General features: G+C 48.2%; 1 protein-coding gene across 1 annotated transcript in view; it reads left to right on the top strand.

Annotated features, from left to right (window-relative positions):
* The window catches only part of ERICH6B (glutamate rich 6B), a 42,318-nt gene extending 23,792 nt beyond the window's left edge, over positions 1-18,526 (top strand). Inside the window, exons 5-10 of the mRNA XM_068526513.1 lie at positions 135-271; positions 2,548-2,686; positions 11,095-11,180; positions 11,332-11,484; positions 17,351-17,576; positions 18,224-18,526. Coding sequence (XP_068382614.1) covers positions 135-271; positions 2,548-2,686; positions 11,095-11,180; positions 11,332-11,484; positions 17,351-17,576; positions 18,224-18,526 — 1,044 coding nt within the window. The remainder of the gene's footprint in view (positions 1-134; positions 272-2,547; positions 2,687-11,094; positions 11,181-11,331; positions 11,485-17,350; positions 17,577-18,223) is intronic.
* Positions 18,527-18,753: the final 227 nt, after the last annotated feature.

Consider the following 18,753-nt stretch of genomic DNA (forward strand, 5'->3'; position numbering starts at 1 on the left):
TGTTCTTCCCACTGCTTGTCTTTTTCGAAGAACATGTTGCAATCTCCTCTGGCAGCTTAGGGAGTCAGAAAAGTGATAATTAACTACTGTTCATTCCCATTTTCTGGCTATTTCATTCTGTGGTCCTTTTGCAGGTTGTGACCAGTTCCTATCAGTCAGTGTTCAGGACCATGCTCAAAGAAATGGCAGCTCGCAATGAACTGGAGGAGGATATGAACATTCCCCTGACTGGTCATCTGGAGAGTGAGACCAGAAGGAAACTGGGAATTCTGTAAGTGACTGGAGAGATGGAGCTATTGGTCAGTGGGTGCAGGTAGGCCAGTGGTAGCAGCAGGGAAAGTGTAAATTGGGTCACCAGAGAACAGAGTAAGGCCAGGGTCGGACAGGTCCCCTGAGTCAAAGAGCAGGGACAAGCCAGGCACAAGGACAAGGGTAAGATTAGGGGTCATGGGGTCAGGATGATCCAGCTGCCTGCCAAAACTCAAGAGCAAAGAAATCTATGAGCAGGGGATGTGCAGGATAGGATCAAAGGTGGGCAGTGACAGAGGTTGGAAATCCAGGGCAGGAAAAGTCTTGAAGGGACCGTGAACTTGGACGAAAGTCTGGGAAGCAAGGCTCAGACCCCTGGGCCTTTGAAGTGAGGGGACAATGGAGGATCAAGATCCTGCTCCCTGAGGGGGAAAAGCCCTGAGCTTCCCTGCCCTGGGATTCATGGCAAGAGCCCCTATTGGGAATGGGGAATGATAAGTTGATTGCAGACTGCTGCTGGCACCAAATCTTTCTAGTTGGCATGACTCCAGGTCTCAAAATGTTCCAGAACCCCATTTGTACATCCAGACTGGGGTACATGGAAGCCTGCACTTGCACTTATCCAGCTGTCAGAAACCTTGGTGAACAAGGTACCTGGTCAGACATCCAGTGGGTCTATGGCAGACTCTCCAGCAGTGGCACCAAGGAAGAGGCCGTGGGGATGGGGTGCCCTGCATAACCTCCTTGGTGAATGGAGACTCTCACAAAAATCAGGGAGAGATTGACTGCCAGCAACTTCTGCTCTGGGCTCAGTAGAGTCCTAGGGCCAGAGACCCCTAAGGCTTCTCTAGGAAAAGGGAAGGCAGAATACACAATGCAAAACACAAAGAACATCCAAGCTTTCAGATCCTTATACAGCAGCAAAAAACAAATCCCAAATAACATCCCTGTAAGTTACCCTCTCTCATATGTTACATTTTCTCCCCTTCTTTCCCATTTAAGCCTATAACCGAGGCTCATTCTAACCTAATTGCACTCAATGAATGTTTCATGAGCACCTCCTGTGTGCCGGTCTGTACAGTAGTGTGTAACCCACTCTACCACTGAGGAGTTAGCTAGTAAGGATTCCACTAGCTTGCAAAGGTGGGCAAAGAGCCAAGGGAGGAAACTTCCCCAAAGGGCCCTGGATGCCTCTGGCTGAATCCCCTCACTGGAATTTAACTCTTGTATACACGTGGCATTCTGCTCTCAGCCTGCGGGACAGGCTTCACCCCATCCCCTCCTCGGTCCTTACTCTTTCACAGGTGATGGTAGGCAAGGTAACTGCTTCAAGTCCATTCAAAGTGCTTGCAAATAAATGACACTTGGTACAAATGGGCCATGAAGAGCTCATTCTCCAGTTCCGCAATTGCTCCTAAAGTACAAGAGCAAATCTCTATTTTCTGCCAGGCAAAACAGTCCAGCCCTTTCCAGCAAAGGGTATTTGCTTCCTAAGGTTGCTTGGGGTTAAATTATTATGCTCTCTTCAAGGACTCTGAACTGAGAACTTAAAATCTGTCTTGTCAAAGGCCTTCTTCTCTGATCCAATTAAGCCTGGGAAGCTCACTCCTTCCAGCAGATTCCCTTCCAAAAGGGCTCTGATCTGAGAACCAGGAAAGGCAGCTGCCTCTGGAGACCACCCTTATTTGGAAGTAAAACAGTCCAAGCCACTTTAATGCCAGGATGACTCCCTTTGTATATTGACATGAGAGGGGGGTTGAGGGCTGTTCATTTTGAAAAGCTGTGCCTTAATGTGGTTTTCATGATAAGTCATTTTTGAGTGAGTTTATTTGAAATTTTCCGACTAAATGCAAAGGCGTTTCAGGTGGCTCTGTCCGGTTCACAGACAATGCTGTTTTTCTAAGCTATTTCCAAATAGCCTTTGCTGAAATATGCACAAGCCACAGAAAAAGCAAGCTGCACGAGCTTAACTCACAGAGCCAGCCGTGCATTTGGACCTCCCAGCCTTGGCCTTGCCCCCAGGAGGACCCCCATTGAACTCATTTTGAAAGGTCTGGGGGTCAGCCCAGGTGCCCAAGTTGAAGGCCAGTTAGAGGCCAGGAGGGACGCACAGCACCATGTGCTGGCCCTTTATTCCTGAGTACAGACTGGAAGAAAGCTGGGTCCAAAAGCAGAGCCATCCGGCCAACCATCCACCTATGAAAAGGCTGAGCAGGCCCTAGCACTGTCTACTGTGTAGCATGACATGGAAACATGAATTTAGTCTCAGCTTCTAAAGATGAGTCACATTCCTTTTAGGCTGAAGAAAAATTTTGGAAAATATAAGGAAACAATCCTCTGGATTATGAAGAAACGTGAAAGTAAGAACCCTCTCCCACCTTCCACCCCCTTGCCCGGCTCTCCTGGGTGCGTCTCGCTGTCTCCCACCTTCTGCCGTGTCTGTAACGGAGGGAGAAATGCTTGTTTCTGCACCTGAGCATCTACTGGGCTAGTACGGTCTCAGCTGCTGGGGATAAAATACAGAGCAAGCCAGACGAAGGATAAACCTCGAGGGGTTCATCCTTTGATTGTGCTGGGGGTGAGAGGGAGGGCAGGAGGTGAAGACAGCCAAGAAATCAGGGAATCTGCACATAAAACAATTAATGATATGGTGGGAAGGGGATACTATGAGACCACACAAGAAGGGATCTAACCTAGATTTGCCTCGGCGGGGGGGGTGGGGGGGGGGCCAAGAAGTCATTGACACAAAGTTTAAGAAAGAGCCCCTTTACCAGATACTGAAGGCATTTGAGGTCCAGCTGTTAAGATGTGCCAATCATGGAGGTTGCCAGTTTTTTGGGTCTAATCAAAAAAAGTTTGAGCCAAGAGCCTAAGCCATCAGGCTACTTAATTCAGAAACTCAAAACCACCATATGGAACATCTTTCAGACGACCAGATCCAACTAACGTAGAAATGGCAGCAATACCCACGGCAGACACACCTAATCAATCATGGTGCTTTTTCTTGCTGAGCCAGGACACAGCCCCAGATTCCCGCTCAAGGAAGAGCTCCTATCCCCATACCAGTGTAGGCCCCTGACCTAACTCCTATGGAATAACTGCTGCGGGCCAGTTATCGGATTCAAATTAATCTTCAAAACCATGTGAAGTCGGGTAAAGAAACTTAGGCCAAGAGAATAAGTGACTTCCCTGAGATCACCCAGCCATTGTGTGGGCGTGAACCACACTCAGGCCCGAGACCCCTCAGGTCAGACCCAGGGCTCATCCCCATGACATGTTCAATGGGCAACAAAAGGCAAGGGTGTCTGGGGAAGTAAAGGGTCTTCTAAGCCTGAGTCTCATGTCCCCATTGGAGTTAGAAGGCAGGAAGAAGAAGGAATTACCACCTCCAGTTTCTAGAGAGGGCAGGCCTACCTCCCACCAAGACTCACACTATGGGGTACCCGCCCAAACAAGGAGGGCATTTCAGACGTTCAACAGCCAGAAACACAACAAATGCCTGTTATTATGTTATTTCTGTTCCCTTTGGGCCAAAGACACCTGTGTCTTTCATTCCTTGGCAAGGCACACAGTAGGCACTCAATAAGTGTTTTTTAAATGGATACAGGTATGCGTGAGTTTTTGCTCCTTTTGGGAAATGAAGGCCTTTCAGGATACTCTATGTCACATGCCCCGGGTAGGACTTCTAACAGGAGAGTGAAATTTGACATGACCGGATTCCCCATTTGTGCCTCACCACCACCCCTGCCCACTCCCTGCTCCTCTGAACACCTGAGGCCTACAAGGTTTGAGCTTTTTATGCAGAAAAGCAACACATTTCTAATTGATAAGAGGCATCCCCTCCGTGTTCCGGTTGTAGCCAGTCCCAAAGAAATATCCCAGCTTCCTTTGAGATACAAACTCATTTACTTCCAGGATCCAGACCACTATCAGCACCCCAGGCACACAGCCCCACGTCTCTGAACTCTCCGATTTCCAAGCCAAGGCTGGCGTCGCAGGCACATGACCTGCAGCCACACAGGTCTTCACACTTAGGGCCCTGCACTTGCTTTTAATGCTCTGCTGTCACTGCCTTGAAATCCTTAACAATTTTAGAACAAGGATCCCTGCATTTTCATTTTGCACGGAGACCCTCAGATGATGTGGCCTCTCCTATTCAGAGACATCTCGCCTGGTGAAAAGAAGTGGGCGATCACTACACAGCTCGTGTCATGAGCCATCAGAACCCAAAGCTCCCCGTGTGGAGGACACAGGTCTGTTGCCCTCCTATGGGGCAGCGGGCTCCGTGCAGCGTCATTGCAGAGTAACCTGATGGGTCTCTGCAGGCAGCATGATCCCACTTTAAGAAAACTGAGGCTCAGAAAGGCAGCCTAAAGCCTTCCCGCTAATAAAGACAGAGCTGGATATAGAGCACAAACCAGAAAAATCCATGATTTTAGCATTCCGACAGGAGAAAAACATGAGCATATCCATGTCCTCTTTTATCACTACCAGTTCAGAAATGCTTTATACTAATTTCTAATTGATACTCAGGAACAGCAGCTGGGCTCACATCAGCTCTTTCCCCTGGACAAATCATTTCCACTCTGGAAGCAAGCACTGGAGGAGGACTCCTCAGAGGGAGACTGAGGCCCGCTTCCAAACTTCTCACAAAGGTCTTTTATTGACTCTGCCCCTGCCCACCTCTCTCTCACTTTCCTGAGGAAAAGCTCCCCCTGTGAGCTCTAATGAGCGGCCCCTTTAGTTCCTCAGGTGCGCACAAGCGTGGTTCTCCTTCCCCACCCCCACCTCTCCATCCTCACTGACACCACCTCAGACACCTTCATCTCCCTAGTGTCCCTGACTCCCATCCTCTCTGTTCTCAGTCCTTTCTTCATATTGTTTCCAGCAAAATCTTTTTAAAACTCTTCACTGGCCCTCCATTGCCTCCAGGAAAATCCCACATTCCCCATGTGGCTTAGAAGGCCCTCACTTTTTCCTCTCCAGACACACTGGCTTTTTGGTTATTCATCAGGGCCAGGCATCCCTGCCACAGGGCCTTTGGACGTGCTGTCCTCTGCCTAGACCACTCTTCATTCCAATACCCTTGTGATTTGCTCCCTCACTTTATTCAGGTCTCTGCTTAAATGTCACCTTCTCAGAAACAGTTTCCTTGCCTACCCTTTACAAACCAGTGCACACGCACGCACACACACACACACACACATTCACGTCATTTTCCATCCTTCTCACCTGCTTAATGTTTCTTCAGGGCACTCCTAGCCACTGGCATGTGAAGTTTTTATCTGCTCACTTGTTTAACACCATCTCCCCTACTAGAACAGGCAGCAGGGAATGTGGCATTCCCCAATACCTAGGACAGTTTCTGGCACACGAGTACACAATAGATATTTACTGAGTGAGTGAATAAAGGAATGCTCTAGCCCAGCCTGCCTCTCCTGAGTCGCCTGTCATCATTAAGCCGGTCCCAGACTAGCCTTCAACCATGTCATGCTTACGCCAGGAATTCTGCCTGGCATACTAGAGAAAACTTCCACCAGGAGTGTCCTCAACCGCCAGGCCTGGATATGGTCCCTGTGAGCTCTCGCGGCACCCTCTGTGCTGGTTCGCAACTTCGGGGTTCCCCGGGTGAAATTCGAAATTAGCCCCCGTAAGCAGAGGGCAAGGAGAGACCGAAGAAAGAGGCAGCCCGCTCCAGACTGGTAGGTGGCAGGTTTAATAAGCAAGAGAACTTAACATTCGACGCTTGTCTTGGGCGGCGCCAAGACTTGCAGATTTCCACCCCCGCCCACGAGAATCTTAAAGTTTAGATGGAGGCCTTACCTGGCTTCAGGCACGTATCCCTCCAGATGGGCTCAACAGCATGCTGCTCGCAAAGCTGCGTCCTTGAAAAGGGCTCGCACTGTGGGAACCACGGGCAGAACGTACATTCCAAGGACGGGGAGCGGGTGGGGAGCCTTCCATTGCCCCGGCCAGCTCGCCGGTCAAGAAGCGGTCACGTTCTCTCCGAGACCTCCTCCAACACTGTGCTGGCCCCAGTGGTGGGACAACCAACCTCTCTTAACTGACCTCCCCCAAACCTAGTTGCCGAGGGAACCGGGCCCTCTTCCGGGGAAGAGCATCCTGGCTGATACCGACAGCGCCGGAAGCTCCTCCCACCGCTGCGCCCCCTGGTGGTCGGACACCTGCCAAGGATCCCTGGGAGCGGGGACTGTTCCCCGGGGGTCCTTACGGGTTTACTCCCCAAATTCAATTGTTATAAAAACGGACCAAAATGAAGATAAAAAGAAACTTTCTGTTGCTGTGAAAACTAAGTGCAATGCTTTTAAGATGACTCAATAAGAAAATAGCTTTTAAAAAAAACTGCTTTGAACAAGATGTGGACCAAACATACACAGAAGATTGGGGCATATACAGAAATTTTTTTTAAGTCTACAAGTCTGCACTCAGACTATGTAGAAATTGCCAAAACTGAAAGTTATAGATAATAAATTACGAATGGGGTTTAAGCAAAAATGACCACAGAGCCCTGCACTTAAAAATGGTGTTAGTACACATTTCTGCTTTAAGTTAAAACAAGCATGTTTAAGGCATGTTTCCTTTTTTTTTAATGACTCCCCACTTTAGCCTATTTTTTTCCATTAACAGAATCAGCAGCCACACTTGTTACTGGCATGTGGATGGTGTGTCACCCCTCACATCCCCGTCTGGACCGGGTGGTCTTCACCGTGGTGTCTGGCATCTGGCACTGAGCTGGCACATCATAGGCCCCTAATAAATGTCTGTTGAATGAATAAATGAAAAAAAATGAGAGAGCTTGACGGAATATGGCCAATATCCCAAATCCTCAGGCTCTCTTTGGTGCCCTGAGAGAAATAGATCTAAGTTTTCTTTCTCTTTTCTACCAAAGACTTATTTAACCAAAGGGCTACAGAGACTACTTTCACATTCCACTTATGTAATCTACCACCACAAGATGAGGAGTCTGAGAAAGAAGTAGTCGAACAATCTCATCGTCTTGTTCGCCGTAAGAAGACGCTAGAAATACACACAGACTGGATAAAGAGCAATATTAAGGTAAGTGTGACAGTTGGTGTTTGCACTTTGCACAGGGCTTTTTTTTTTTTTTTTTTTTTTTTGGTGCAGGTAAGACATATACACACACCATCAGGGAGCTGTCAGGACCAATACCCAACATGAGTACAAACAAGAAAAATATGTCCCATGTATAGAGGCACACCTGAGTGTGTGGGTCATCACAGACTGACTAGGACTTGTACTAGGGGTCGTTGAGACTCTTCTTGTAGGGCCTACGTTAAGCAACTGGGTGGGGTTGGGAGTAGAGGAAATATATATTATAATATATAGGTCCCTCCCCTAACAAATTTAAAATCTGTATCGAAAAGCAATCACATAGGGACTTCCCTGGTGGCGCAGAGGTTAAGAATCCACCTGCCAATGCAGGGGACACAGGTTCGAGCCCTGGTCCGGGAAGATCCCACATGCCACGGAGCAACTAAGCCTGTGCGCCTGCGTGCCACAACTACTGAAGCCCACGCTCCTAGAGCCCCATCCCCCACCCTGTCCTGCCCTGGAGCTTTTGTTCCTGGAGCATCTGTCTCCTAACCAATTTTAAATGTCCTTCCTGCAGCCAGGGGGAAGGTTCTCCCCAAGATCTCAAAGCAAAGGATCCTGCCTAACCCACCATTCACGTAGGCTGCTCAAAAGGCCCATGAGGAGTGGGACATTTGGTTGTTTTTTGTTTTTACAAATGGGCGATAAATTCCAAGTAGTTTGCTGAGTCAGGTAGCACTGTTTATAAGTGTGTGCTGGTGTTCAGGCAAAATCCAGCCCAGCCAGCATCTCCGCAGCAGTCAGGGAGAGATCACAGACAGACAGGAGCCAGGGAGAGCTCAGGGGCAGACAGAGAGACAGCAGTAGGGAGAACTCACAGACAGAAGGCAGCTGTCTCATAGCCTAGGGTCCTGCCTATAAGGCACTGTTTTCTCTCTAGTAGAACTGAAGGAAGGCCAGAGATGTAGTCTCTTCTCTCTTAACTTTTAGCTCTTAACCTCATACTTTGTCCCCAAGCCAACAGTGATGAGATTTGGGCTTTTAGATGTGCTATTTGTGATATATTAACCAGTGAGAGAAAATGTGACAACTCTACCTCTGTGTCAGAGATTTTCCTTTGCCCATGGGGTCCTTATCATTAGGAAAATGTCATTCCATGACAAGTGAATTTGACAAGAAGGAAGCGTCTTGAGAAATTCTGGCTTTCAGGTGGCTTTTGAAAATAAGACCTAAAATACAAAATCCTCTCCCGTGAACAATATCTAGAAGCTTCTTACGAGCTATCGATAAGGAAGAAACCAACCACGGATGTCCTTATAAAGCACTTTTTTTTAGGTTTAAAAAAAAAAAGAGAGAGAGCAGTGATTTGCAGAGTAAGTGTGCCAGGTGTCTGGGAGCTTAACGGTTAGAGGCAGTGTGTTTCCATGGGGGCGGTGGGGGGGGGGTATGGGAGGCAGACCGTGGGAGTCTGGCTCCCCTCTCACTGGAGAGCCTTGTGTAGGTCAGGTAGCCTCTCTTAAACAGGGATTAATGACAGTGTCTCCTCCATTGGATCACTGTGTCATGGAAGTAAAGTGCTGAGCGCAGTGCGGGGTAGGGACACTGCAGCTACCTCACAGCGAGATTCCTGGGCATTTGAAGGCCACACCCTGCAGGGCCCATAGCGGCTCCTCCTCAACCAGCTGCCCCTCTTTCTTTCATTGTCTCAGATTTGGGCATCCTGCTGTGAGCTCTCTTGAACAAAGGATTCTTCACCTGTTAAAAACAAGAGCTCCAAAACCACTGACCTGACATCTAGTTAGAGTAACACGGGACACAAGATGACTTCAAAAGGCGTCCTGCTACAAACACCTGGGAAATTTAGACAAAATGTAAAAAGCATCCTTTTAAACGCAGACTGTATAAGAAAGTGCGGGAGGTAATACCAGAAATAGAAACTGGAGGGCTTCCCTGGTAGCACAGTGGTTGAGAATCTGCCTGCCAATGCAGGGGACATGGGTTCGAGCCCTGGTCTGGGAAGATCCCACATGCCGCAGAGCAACTAGGCCCGTGAGCCACAACTACTGAGCCTGCACGTCTGGAGCCTGTGCTCTGCAACAAGAGAGGCCGCGATAGTGAGATGCCCGCGCACCGCAATGAAGAGTGGCCCCCGCTTGCCACAGCTAGAGAAAGCCCTCGTACAGAAACGAAGACCCAACACAGCCAAAAAAAATAAATTAAAAAAAAAACAACCCACTATTTCTCCACACCCAATAGATCTGTTATTAAAGAAGCAGACTTGATAGTAGGAATACAACTTTAATTAAAAAAAAAAAAAAAGAAATAGAAACTGGAAAACGAGAAGAGTGAGAGCGAGAAGAGTGTGGGTGAGGTGGGTGTGTCCTGGTGGAGGGGAGGGGTGGGAAGCAGGAGAAGAACTGTCCTGATACCCAAGGGCTTGGGTTTTATTGCCCGATGGGGACACGAGGGAGTTGGAGGACAGGCATCCTTCTCAAGCACGAGTGAAATAGCTACAATAAGTGATGACACGCTCGGCCACAAAACAAGTCACAGAAAACACTAAAGAGCTGATACCACATAGACTCTGCTCTCTTAACCCTGTGGATTTTAATTGGTAATACTAATAACATAGCCCAAAGCAACTTGTACATTTGCAAATTTTAAAACTCTCTTGTAAATAACCTGTGTGTCAAAGAAGAAATCATATCGAAAATTTGAAAGGAGTCAGAACGAAATGAAAGGTAAGTATCTACACTTGGAAGAAAGAGCTAAAGCAGTATTTTGAGAGAAATGTTATAGCTTTAGATGCTTATATTAAAGAAGAGGAGGAAGAGAATTGTGAAGATGGAAATCGATGAGCTCAATGGTCAATTCAAGGAATTAGAAGAAAAACAGACTCATATAGAAAACCCACAGAAAGAAGACATGTGTAGAAAATAATGATAGGAACAGAAATTGATACACTAGAAAGCAAAGAAATAGAATAAGCAAACCAAAAAGCTGGCTCTTTAAAAAGACTAGTAAAACAGGCAAATCTCCAGGCAAGGTTGATCCAGAAAAACAAAAAAGAAAAGGTATAAATACTATAAAGAATGAAGACAAAGACATGACTAAGAGACAGTAGAGGTTTTTTAAAAACATTATATCGGGACTTCCCTGGCGGCACAGTGGTTAAGAATCCGCCTGCCCATGCAGGGGACATGGGTTCGAGCCCTGGTCCGGGAAGATCCCACATGCCGCGGAGCAACTAAGCCTGTGCGCCACAACTACTGAGCCTGCGCTCTAGAGCCCGCGCGACACAACTACTGAGCCCACGTGCCACAGCTATTGAAGCCCACGCGCCTGGAGCCCGCACTCTGCAATAAGAGAAGCCACCACAATGAGAAGCCCGTGCACCGCAATGAAGAGTAGACCCCACTCGCCACAACTAGAGAAAGCCTGCGTGCAGCAACAAAGACCCAATGCAGCCAAAAATAAATAATGAATAAATAAATTTTAAAAAATAAAATAAAATCTGTGCACACACATGCACAGAAAGATCCATTTCAGCCTGCTTGTCACATAGACAGGTAAACCGAGGCCCTAAGAAGATCCCCACCTGGAATCCCCAGCAAGTTAGTGGTGGTTATAGGTGGGGGAGTGATGGGTGGGTGGCATGCGGGAATCAGAGAGTACGTAGACTGATCTCAAGCCTTCTAGTGACAACACCATGCTCTGATTAGGGACAATCAGCCCCTGCGAACTTTTCACAGGCTTGTCTCTTCTTCCTAGGTACATCAAGGTGACGGAAAAATCATTCTCTACCCCAGTGAGACTGTCTTCCAAATTCTCTTTCCCGATGGATCAGGCCAGATATAGTATCCACTGGAGCACAGGGACACATATGATGCCTGAAAAGTCTGTGATTCAGGGCTAGGGCATGGGTTTTACTGGGGCCTGCATCCTCCGCAGGGCTCTGCCCTCTCCAGGGGACCCCAAGGGACTACTTGTGCCTTAACCATCTCCCAGTTATCCATCAGGACACCTGGCTATGCTCATCCTCAGTATAAAAGAGGGAAAGTTCACATACATCATTCTGGAAGACAGTGAAAATATGTGTGTCCGGGCCCTTATCAACAACTCTGGCCATGCCACCTTCTATGATGAAAATGGAAACATCTGGTAAGCTTGGGTCATGAGTCTCAAACACCCCTCCCCGAGGAGAAGCAGTGTGATTAAGGTTTTGATTCCCAGTCTGCACAGCTGTCCTCTCTCTGGGTAAGCCTCTCTTTCTCTCTCTCATTCACTTATGAATTCATTCATCCGACTCACACCTGGGGAGATGGGTATCATGATGGGCCAGTAAGACAGGTCCCTGACCTCAGAGGGCACACTATCCTTTTTGCACCATTGTTTCCCCGCCAGGAAATAGCAATCACAGACTCAAAGCTGGAGTAAGGTGGGACCCTTTTGGTTTCAGCTCTCTATATCATTTAAGAATCAAACTTCATGAGAATTACCTTAGAAAGCCCCAGTGACCCTGTGTTCCAGGTGCCTCGGAGAGGAGGGTATGGTGAGTGCTTTGGAGGGGCATGTATTGTATTTTAAAAACATAACTTCTAAATATTTCATTGTAACTAACTTAGTTGTTATGTTCCCATTTCTGGTAATGGTGGGAAAACTCACCTTACCAATTCGAGGTAATTCAGTCACTTCAGAATTTTTCTCCACCTCCATGGTGTAAGAACTCTGTCTCTTCAGGATTTCTCCCTTGCCTTCTGTTCTAAATGGTCATGGGGTGGGAAATGCATATTGTCTTGAACCAACTTTATACTTCTTGATAGTCAAAGCCAAATTTTATTTTAATTCCAAAAAAAGATTTTCATTCTCCAGACCTTCGTTTTTAAGAATATTTTCTCTGCTATGAGGTTTTTCAACACCATTTCCTAGTTGACTACTTTGTTCTCAAGGGTATCTGCCCTTCCTGGAGGGCACTTTGTATAGAAATTGATGTCTGAAATACTACAAAGCTACAGTAATCAAAACAGTGTGGTACTGGCACAAAAACAGACATATGGATCAATGGAACAGAATAGAGAGCCCAGAAATAAACCCACACACCTATGGTCAATTAATCTTCAACAAAGGAGGCAAGAATATACAATGGAGAAAAGACAGTCTCTTCAGCAAGTGGTGCTGGGACAGCTGGACAGCCTCATGTAAATCAATGAAGTTAGAACACACCTTCACACCATACACAAAAATAAACTCAAAATGGCTTAAAGACCTATATATAAGACATGACACCACAAAACTCCTAGAAGAGAACATAGGCAAAACATTCTCTGACATAAATCATAGCAATAGTTTCTTAGATCAGTCTCCCAAGGCAAAAGAAATAAAAGCCAAAATAAACAAATGGGAACTAATCAAACTTATAAGCCTTTGCACAGCAAAGGAAACCATAAACAAAATGAAATGACAGCCTACAGACTGGGAGAAAATACTTGCAAATGATGCAACCGACAAGGGCTTAATATCTAAAATATACAAACAGCTCATACAACTCAATATCAAAAAAATAAACAACCCAATCAAAAGAAGAAGACTTAAATAGACATTTCTCTAAAGAAGACATGCAGATGGCCAATAGGCACATGAAAAGATGCTCGACATCACTAATTATTAGAGAAATGCAAATCAAAACTACAATGAGGTATCACCTCACACCAATCAGAATGGCCATCATTAAAAAACCTACAAACAGTAAATGCTGGAGAGGGTGTGGAGAAACAGTGCAGTCCCTCCTGCACTGTTGGTGGGAATGTACACTGGTGCAGCCACTATGGAGAACAGTATGGAGGTTCCTTAAAAAACTAAAAATAGAGCTACTGTATGACTCAGCAATCCCGCTCCTGGGCATGTATATGGAAAAGATGAAAACACTAATTCAAAAAGATACATGCACCCCAATGTTCATAGCAGCATTGTTTACAATAGCCAAGACATGGAAGCAAACCAAGTGCCCATCAACAGATGAATGGATAAAGAAGATGTGGCATATTTATACAATGGAATATTACTCAGACATAGAAAAGAATGAAATAATTCCATCTGCAGCAATACGGATGGACCTAGAGATTATCATACCAAGTGAAGTAAGTCAGAGAAAGACAAATATTATATGATATCACTTATATATGGAATCTAAAAAATAATACAAATGAGTTTATTTACAAGACAGAAACAGACAAAAAAAAAAAAAAACAAACTTATGGTTACCAAAGGGGAAAGGGGAGGGGGAGGGACAAATTAGGAGTACTGTATTAACAGATACACACTACTATATATAAAATAGATAAACAACAAGGATTTACTGTATAGCCCAAGGAACTATATTCAGTATCTTGTAATAACCTATAATGGAAAAGAATCTGAAAATATATATATAAAACAGAATCACTTTGCTATACACCTGAAACTAACACAGTATTGTAAATCAACTCTACGTCAAGAAAAAAAATTTTTTTTAAAGAAGGAAATTGATGTCTAAAAGGGGGAAGAAAGTACTGGATACAAGAAGCATCTGGAAGCGGGGACCAGAAACTCAGTCAATTATCTCCAATAGCATCTGCTACATACAGTAGGGCCTCTTTTCCCTAACGACACTTAAATTTTATGGCCACAAGAGACCTAGGGAAAATCTACTTTCACATTCTTGTTGAGGAAACTTAGGTGCAGAGAAAATGATGAGTCATTCGCCCCAAGCCATATGTAAAATCACAGGCGAGCAGTTTTATGGAATTTTGCCTCAGCCTGAAGTAAAGCATTCTTTTAAATTATCAAATAAAGTTTGCGAGATAAACAACATCTTATCCCAGCACATCAAAACCCAAGGGGAAGGATGGTGCTCAGAGCTGGGGAATGGCTGCCCCCAGCCTCGAGATTCTGATTCTGTAGGTCTGGGGCGGGGCCTGGAGATCTGCATTCTTTAAAATCTTAGCAAGGGGCCCGGGGAAGCATCCTGCCCCCAGGGCCACAGGCCAGGGCCCGGGCCCCCGAGGGCCTCTGCTCTCACCCGCCGCCCGTCAGGGGCCCCCACGGCAGGAGAGCCTCCACAGACGTGTCACTGTTGCTTTCTCTTGCCCTTCCTTCCTGCTGCTGGCTGGGCAGACTGAGTGGGAGAAGAGAAGCGCTCCTACCCCGGCTTCCCCGGCAGGGCCCGGGCGCTCTGCACACAGGCCGGGAGGCCCCAGGCGGCCCCTCCGCGCTCAGCTGTAAGCAGTTCATTGCCAAGGCTTTCTTACTGCCTCTCCCAAGGGCAGCTGCATCTTCTCTCTCTGGGTCAAGCTCTCATCTCATTTGACTTCAACCAAAGCGGCGCCACGGATGGCATTTCAGGCATCAGAGACCTGGATGGGAGAGGGACTGTCTCTGTGTAAAGCCTCACACCCATCACACCTGAAAGTTCACACCACGGGGCAGAGCGGGCTCCCCAGCCCCAAGCTGCTTCCGTCCTCGGGGGTGGCGGCACCCAAGAAAACTGCTCCCACCGCAGAAGGACTCGGCCCCCGATGGACTTCACGGTCAGAACTGCAGGCCCCTCGTCACTGGGAGAGAGATCCTGTGGCAAAGGCCCTCCAAGCCATTTGGGAACATTCGGCTGCTGCACCAGGGCCCCGCCGACCCTCGTCACTGCCGGGAACCCCGCGGCTCCCCTGGTCCAGCCCCGCCTCCCCTCCTCCTCCGCATCACAGGCCCTGGGAAGGATGGAGCACCAAGCTGATTGGAGGACTATTTCTTGGGTCGTTTTTTGATTCCATCTCCTCAGGGAAGGCAGAAGGCACGGCTGAAGTTTGCCGGCTGTGCGGAAACTAAGCATCACCTCCACCCTCCAGGCCCACGCTTGAGGAACCGCAGAACAGGCCTCCCTCCAGAGCTCAGGGTCCCACACAGCAAGGGCCCCAGACCTGCCTAAACTCGGGGTCCCTAGTGGTGGGTCCCGCCAGCTCCGCAGTTTGGGTCTTTACACCCCCTGAGAAGAAGCCTTCAATTTCACACCATTTCTGGGTGTTCTAGACCCCAATTTCTTGAGGGAGCCTTAGCCCAGAACTGGATACCTCCAGGCTGAGACAGATCCTAACCCTAGAAAATGGGGAGAGCCTCGTGCAAAAATTCTGATGGGAGCCATTTAAAGGGTTAGAAGCTAGCGGGGATCCTTTCCCCTGCAGAGTGAAAGAAGATTCCTCTTTGCCCTCCTCTCCATCAGTGATAATAAGGAGATCCTAATGTTCACCGACTTATTGCTTTGTACAGGCACTTAATCCTCACAAATACCCTATGAGTAAAGCACTGTTATTATCTGCATTTTACTGAGGCACAGAGAGGTTAAGTAACTGGCCCAAGGTCACACAGCTTGCAAGTGGCAGAGCCAGGCTATGAACCTAGAAAGTCTGGCTCCAGAGCCCAGGTTTTTAATTCATTACATGCGTCACAGCTGCTTGTCTAGGTAAAGAGAGATGTGGTTGGACAGGCTGGGGGGCCCCATGGTGAAGGGACTTAATAGTTTGCACTTGGCTCAATGGGCAGTGGGAAGCAACAGGAGGACCTAGCGTTGGGGAGTGACCAGAAGGACTTCTCCTTATTGGAAGTGAGCAAGGCAGCCGTTAGCAGGCCTGAGCCGGCCTCTCCCTCCCAGCGTCCTACAAGGCCCCTGAACACCCCAGACAAGGCCTGGCAGGTGGTCTGAGTAACCCGGGCTCCCCCAAACCCTACCTTCTCCTGACTAACCCAGGTCCCAGATTCTCTTCCCTTCTGCATTTGGTTCCCGAGAGAAGTTGCTGCCCGTCAGCACCAATTCTCAAGACAGCCCTGGCGGGATTCAAAAAGCAGAAGCCAGGGCAGAGGGGTATGGTGGGCTTGAAATGCCAGGAAAGGACGGCTCAAAGGAGAGCAGGGCCTGGGCTGGAAGAGGGAGGAGCCCACCACCCCTCACTCACCCACAGCTGTTTACACGGGCGCCGGGCACAGTGCAGGGCAGGGTCCACCCGGGAGCCAGACAGAGGTGGACCCTTCCCTCCCGACCACAAGTTACATTTCCATTTTAGTGGGACGGACGGATGATAAGCAAGCCCAGTCGATTCTCATTATTCAGGATAGTTCTGTTCTATAAGGTCTCCAGAACATGAACTAGCAAACCCCGAACCATTGCTCCCAGGGGAAAGATGCGAATGCACACATTTCACATAGAGTCACAAACACGCACAGAGCACTGAAGGATTTGAGTTGCCTGATGTGCACATTCCCAGCTGCTTTGCCTTCTTAATTCAGCTCTTGACGAGGGAACCAGAGGATGGAGCCAGGAGGAGCAGGGCACGTGGTTCCAGGAGCTTCAGTTATGGGGCCGCCGGTTGGAATCTACCAGGATGGGTTGTTTCTAGTATGTAAGGTTATCTATGTGTGATATATACACACACCCATTTCCCCAGGGAGCAATAGTTCAGTATTCACTAACTCTGTGTTTGAGGCAACTTTATAGAACCCAACTACACCAAATAATGAGAATCAACCTGTATTAGTAAATTATAGGAAGGAAATTAACCAAGAGATGGAGATAGTCATATAGGGACTCAGGGGGCTTCAGGAGGGGCCTCTCTGAGGAGGTGACATTTAAGCTGGGCCTTAAAGCATAAGCAGGAGTCAACCACACCAAGCAGGGTGGGGAGACCTCTCCAGGCAGAGGGAACAGCACGGCAAAGCCATGAGGAGTTCAAAAGCATGCGTGACCCAGGAACTGAAAGGAGCAATCGGGCGTGAGGGGCCAGGGGCACCAGAGGAGACTGAACATGGACAGGCCAGGGCTGAAGGGCTGCGCCTAGATGGGTTCACCTCCTTGTTGGCATTTCTCCCACCTGCCAAGGCCCCATGTTGGGGGGAAAGAGCAGGGGTGGGAGGGGAGGAAGGAGGGGTGGGCTTGCATCCCTGGGAGAGGCTGTGCCCTCGCCCCCGGGGCCCAGTGCTGTGGCTGCCTGATGCCTTCTTGGTCTAGGTTGAACCTGAGCCAAAACCTGGGATACTACTTCGCCAGAGACAAGTACCAGAAGGCCTGGAACTGGTGGGATCTGAACCTGCACATCCACGCGCCCCCCGTCCAGCCCATCTCCTTGAAAATCAACCAGTACATCAAGGTACAAATAAGGAGCCAGGATAAGATCATCTTCCGCTTCAACCACAAAAAGAAGCACATTTGCTTAAACCTAGGCACCAAGTACAAGGTAAGGTCTCAACTCCCCACATCTTCTGCCAGGTGGGGAACTACGTGCACGCAGGCCACTGCTGGCTTGAACTGGTCCATGCCCAGGCCTCCAGGCCATGTTCTTCAACACTCCAACCCCTAGGGAAACGAGGCCCCCTTCCCTGACCCAATGCTTGACCATATACAAAGCAATCATTTAACTTCCGAACACTTATCATTTAACATAAGATTCGGAGCTGAGGAAACTAACATTCTCATCCAAGCAAGACCCAGACACGCTCCAAGGGAGCCCCAGATGGATGTGGGGCTCATAGGCAGACACCGTGAGGGCCTCACTCTCCTGCTGTGCTAGGGAATCCAAGGGGAGAAGCTGGGCGCCCCCAGGAGGGCACAGCCTTTGGAAGGCAGGTCACACCAGGGCCCAGCAGCTGGCCACCCTTTGGTTTGGGGTCAGGTTGGGATGTGGCCACGGGCACAGGCCAAGTGAGTGTCTTGGGGAAGCAGCAGAAAGGTTGCTGGTGGTAGGGCTGGGTTCACAGATTCGCCCTGGAGAGTGACGTTTCCAGGGAAGACTCGGTCATGGCCACAGGGTCCTAATCCTGACGTGGGGGAAGCTTGGTGCCCAGGTAGCATTAACCCTCACGAGCCGCCTGTGAATTCCCACAGTACATTACCCCGGCGGTGCTGAGCAAAATGAAGAAGAAAGCAGTCCTGGAGATGGAATTCAGTTCAACAGCTCGGGAGATCCAGATCCTTCTGGGAAAAATGAGTAAGATCCTGAATATACTGACCATCTCTGACTTGGAATGCTTCATACAGGGCATCAAGATCTTGCCAACAAGACAATATGAGTTGGAGGAGGAACTCTCATCTTCCAAGCTGGGGCAGTCACCAAATTGTGCTGCTTCGGCACGTGCTGAATGTTTCGGGGAGGTGTCCGAAGCCCCGAGGAAACCCCCAAAGCCCTAGTTCATATCTTGTGAGAGCTGGTTTGTAATTTGGGACCTATCACAGCTCCTTGATTCGGAGGAAAAAAAAAAAAACAAAGTTGTTCAGGGGCAGAGAGGGGCTGACAGACCCTGTGGCTGGGCACAGAAAAGACTTAATCATGCACCCTGCCAGCATTAGAAGCAAATTGTTTCAGTAGACAATACATGTCAACACCTGTCCCACTTGCTTCTACTGATCACTTGAAT

The sequence above is a fragment of the Eschrichtius robustus genome, chromosome 18, assembly GCF_028021215.1.
Source record: "Eschrichtius robustus isolate mEscRob2 chromosome 18, mEscRob2.pri, whole genome shotgun sequence".
Lineage (NCBI taxonomy): Eukaryota > Metazoa > Chordata > Mammalia > Artiodactyla > Eschrichtiidae > Eschrichtius > Eschrichtius robustus.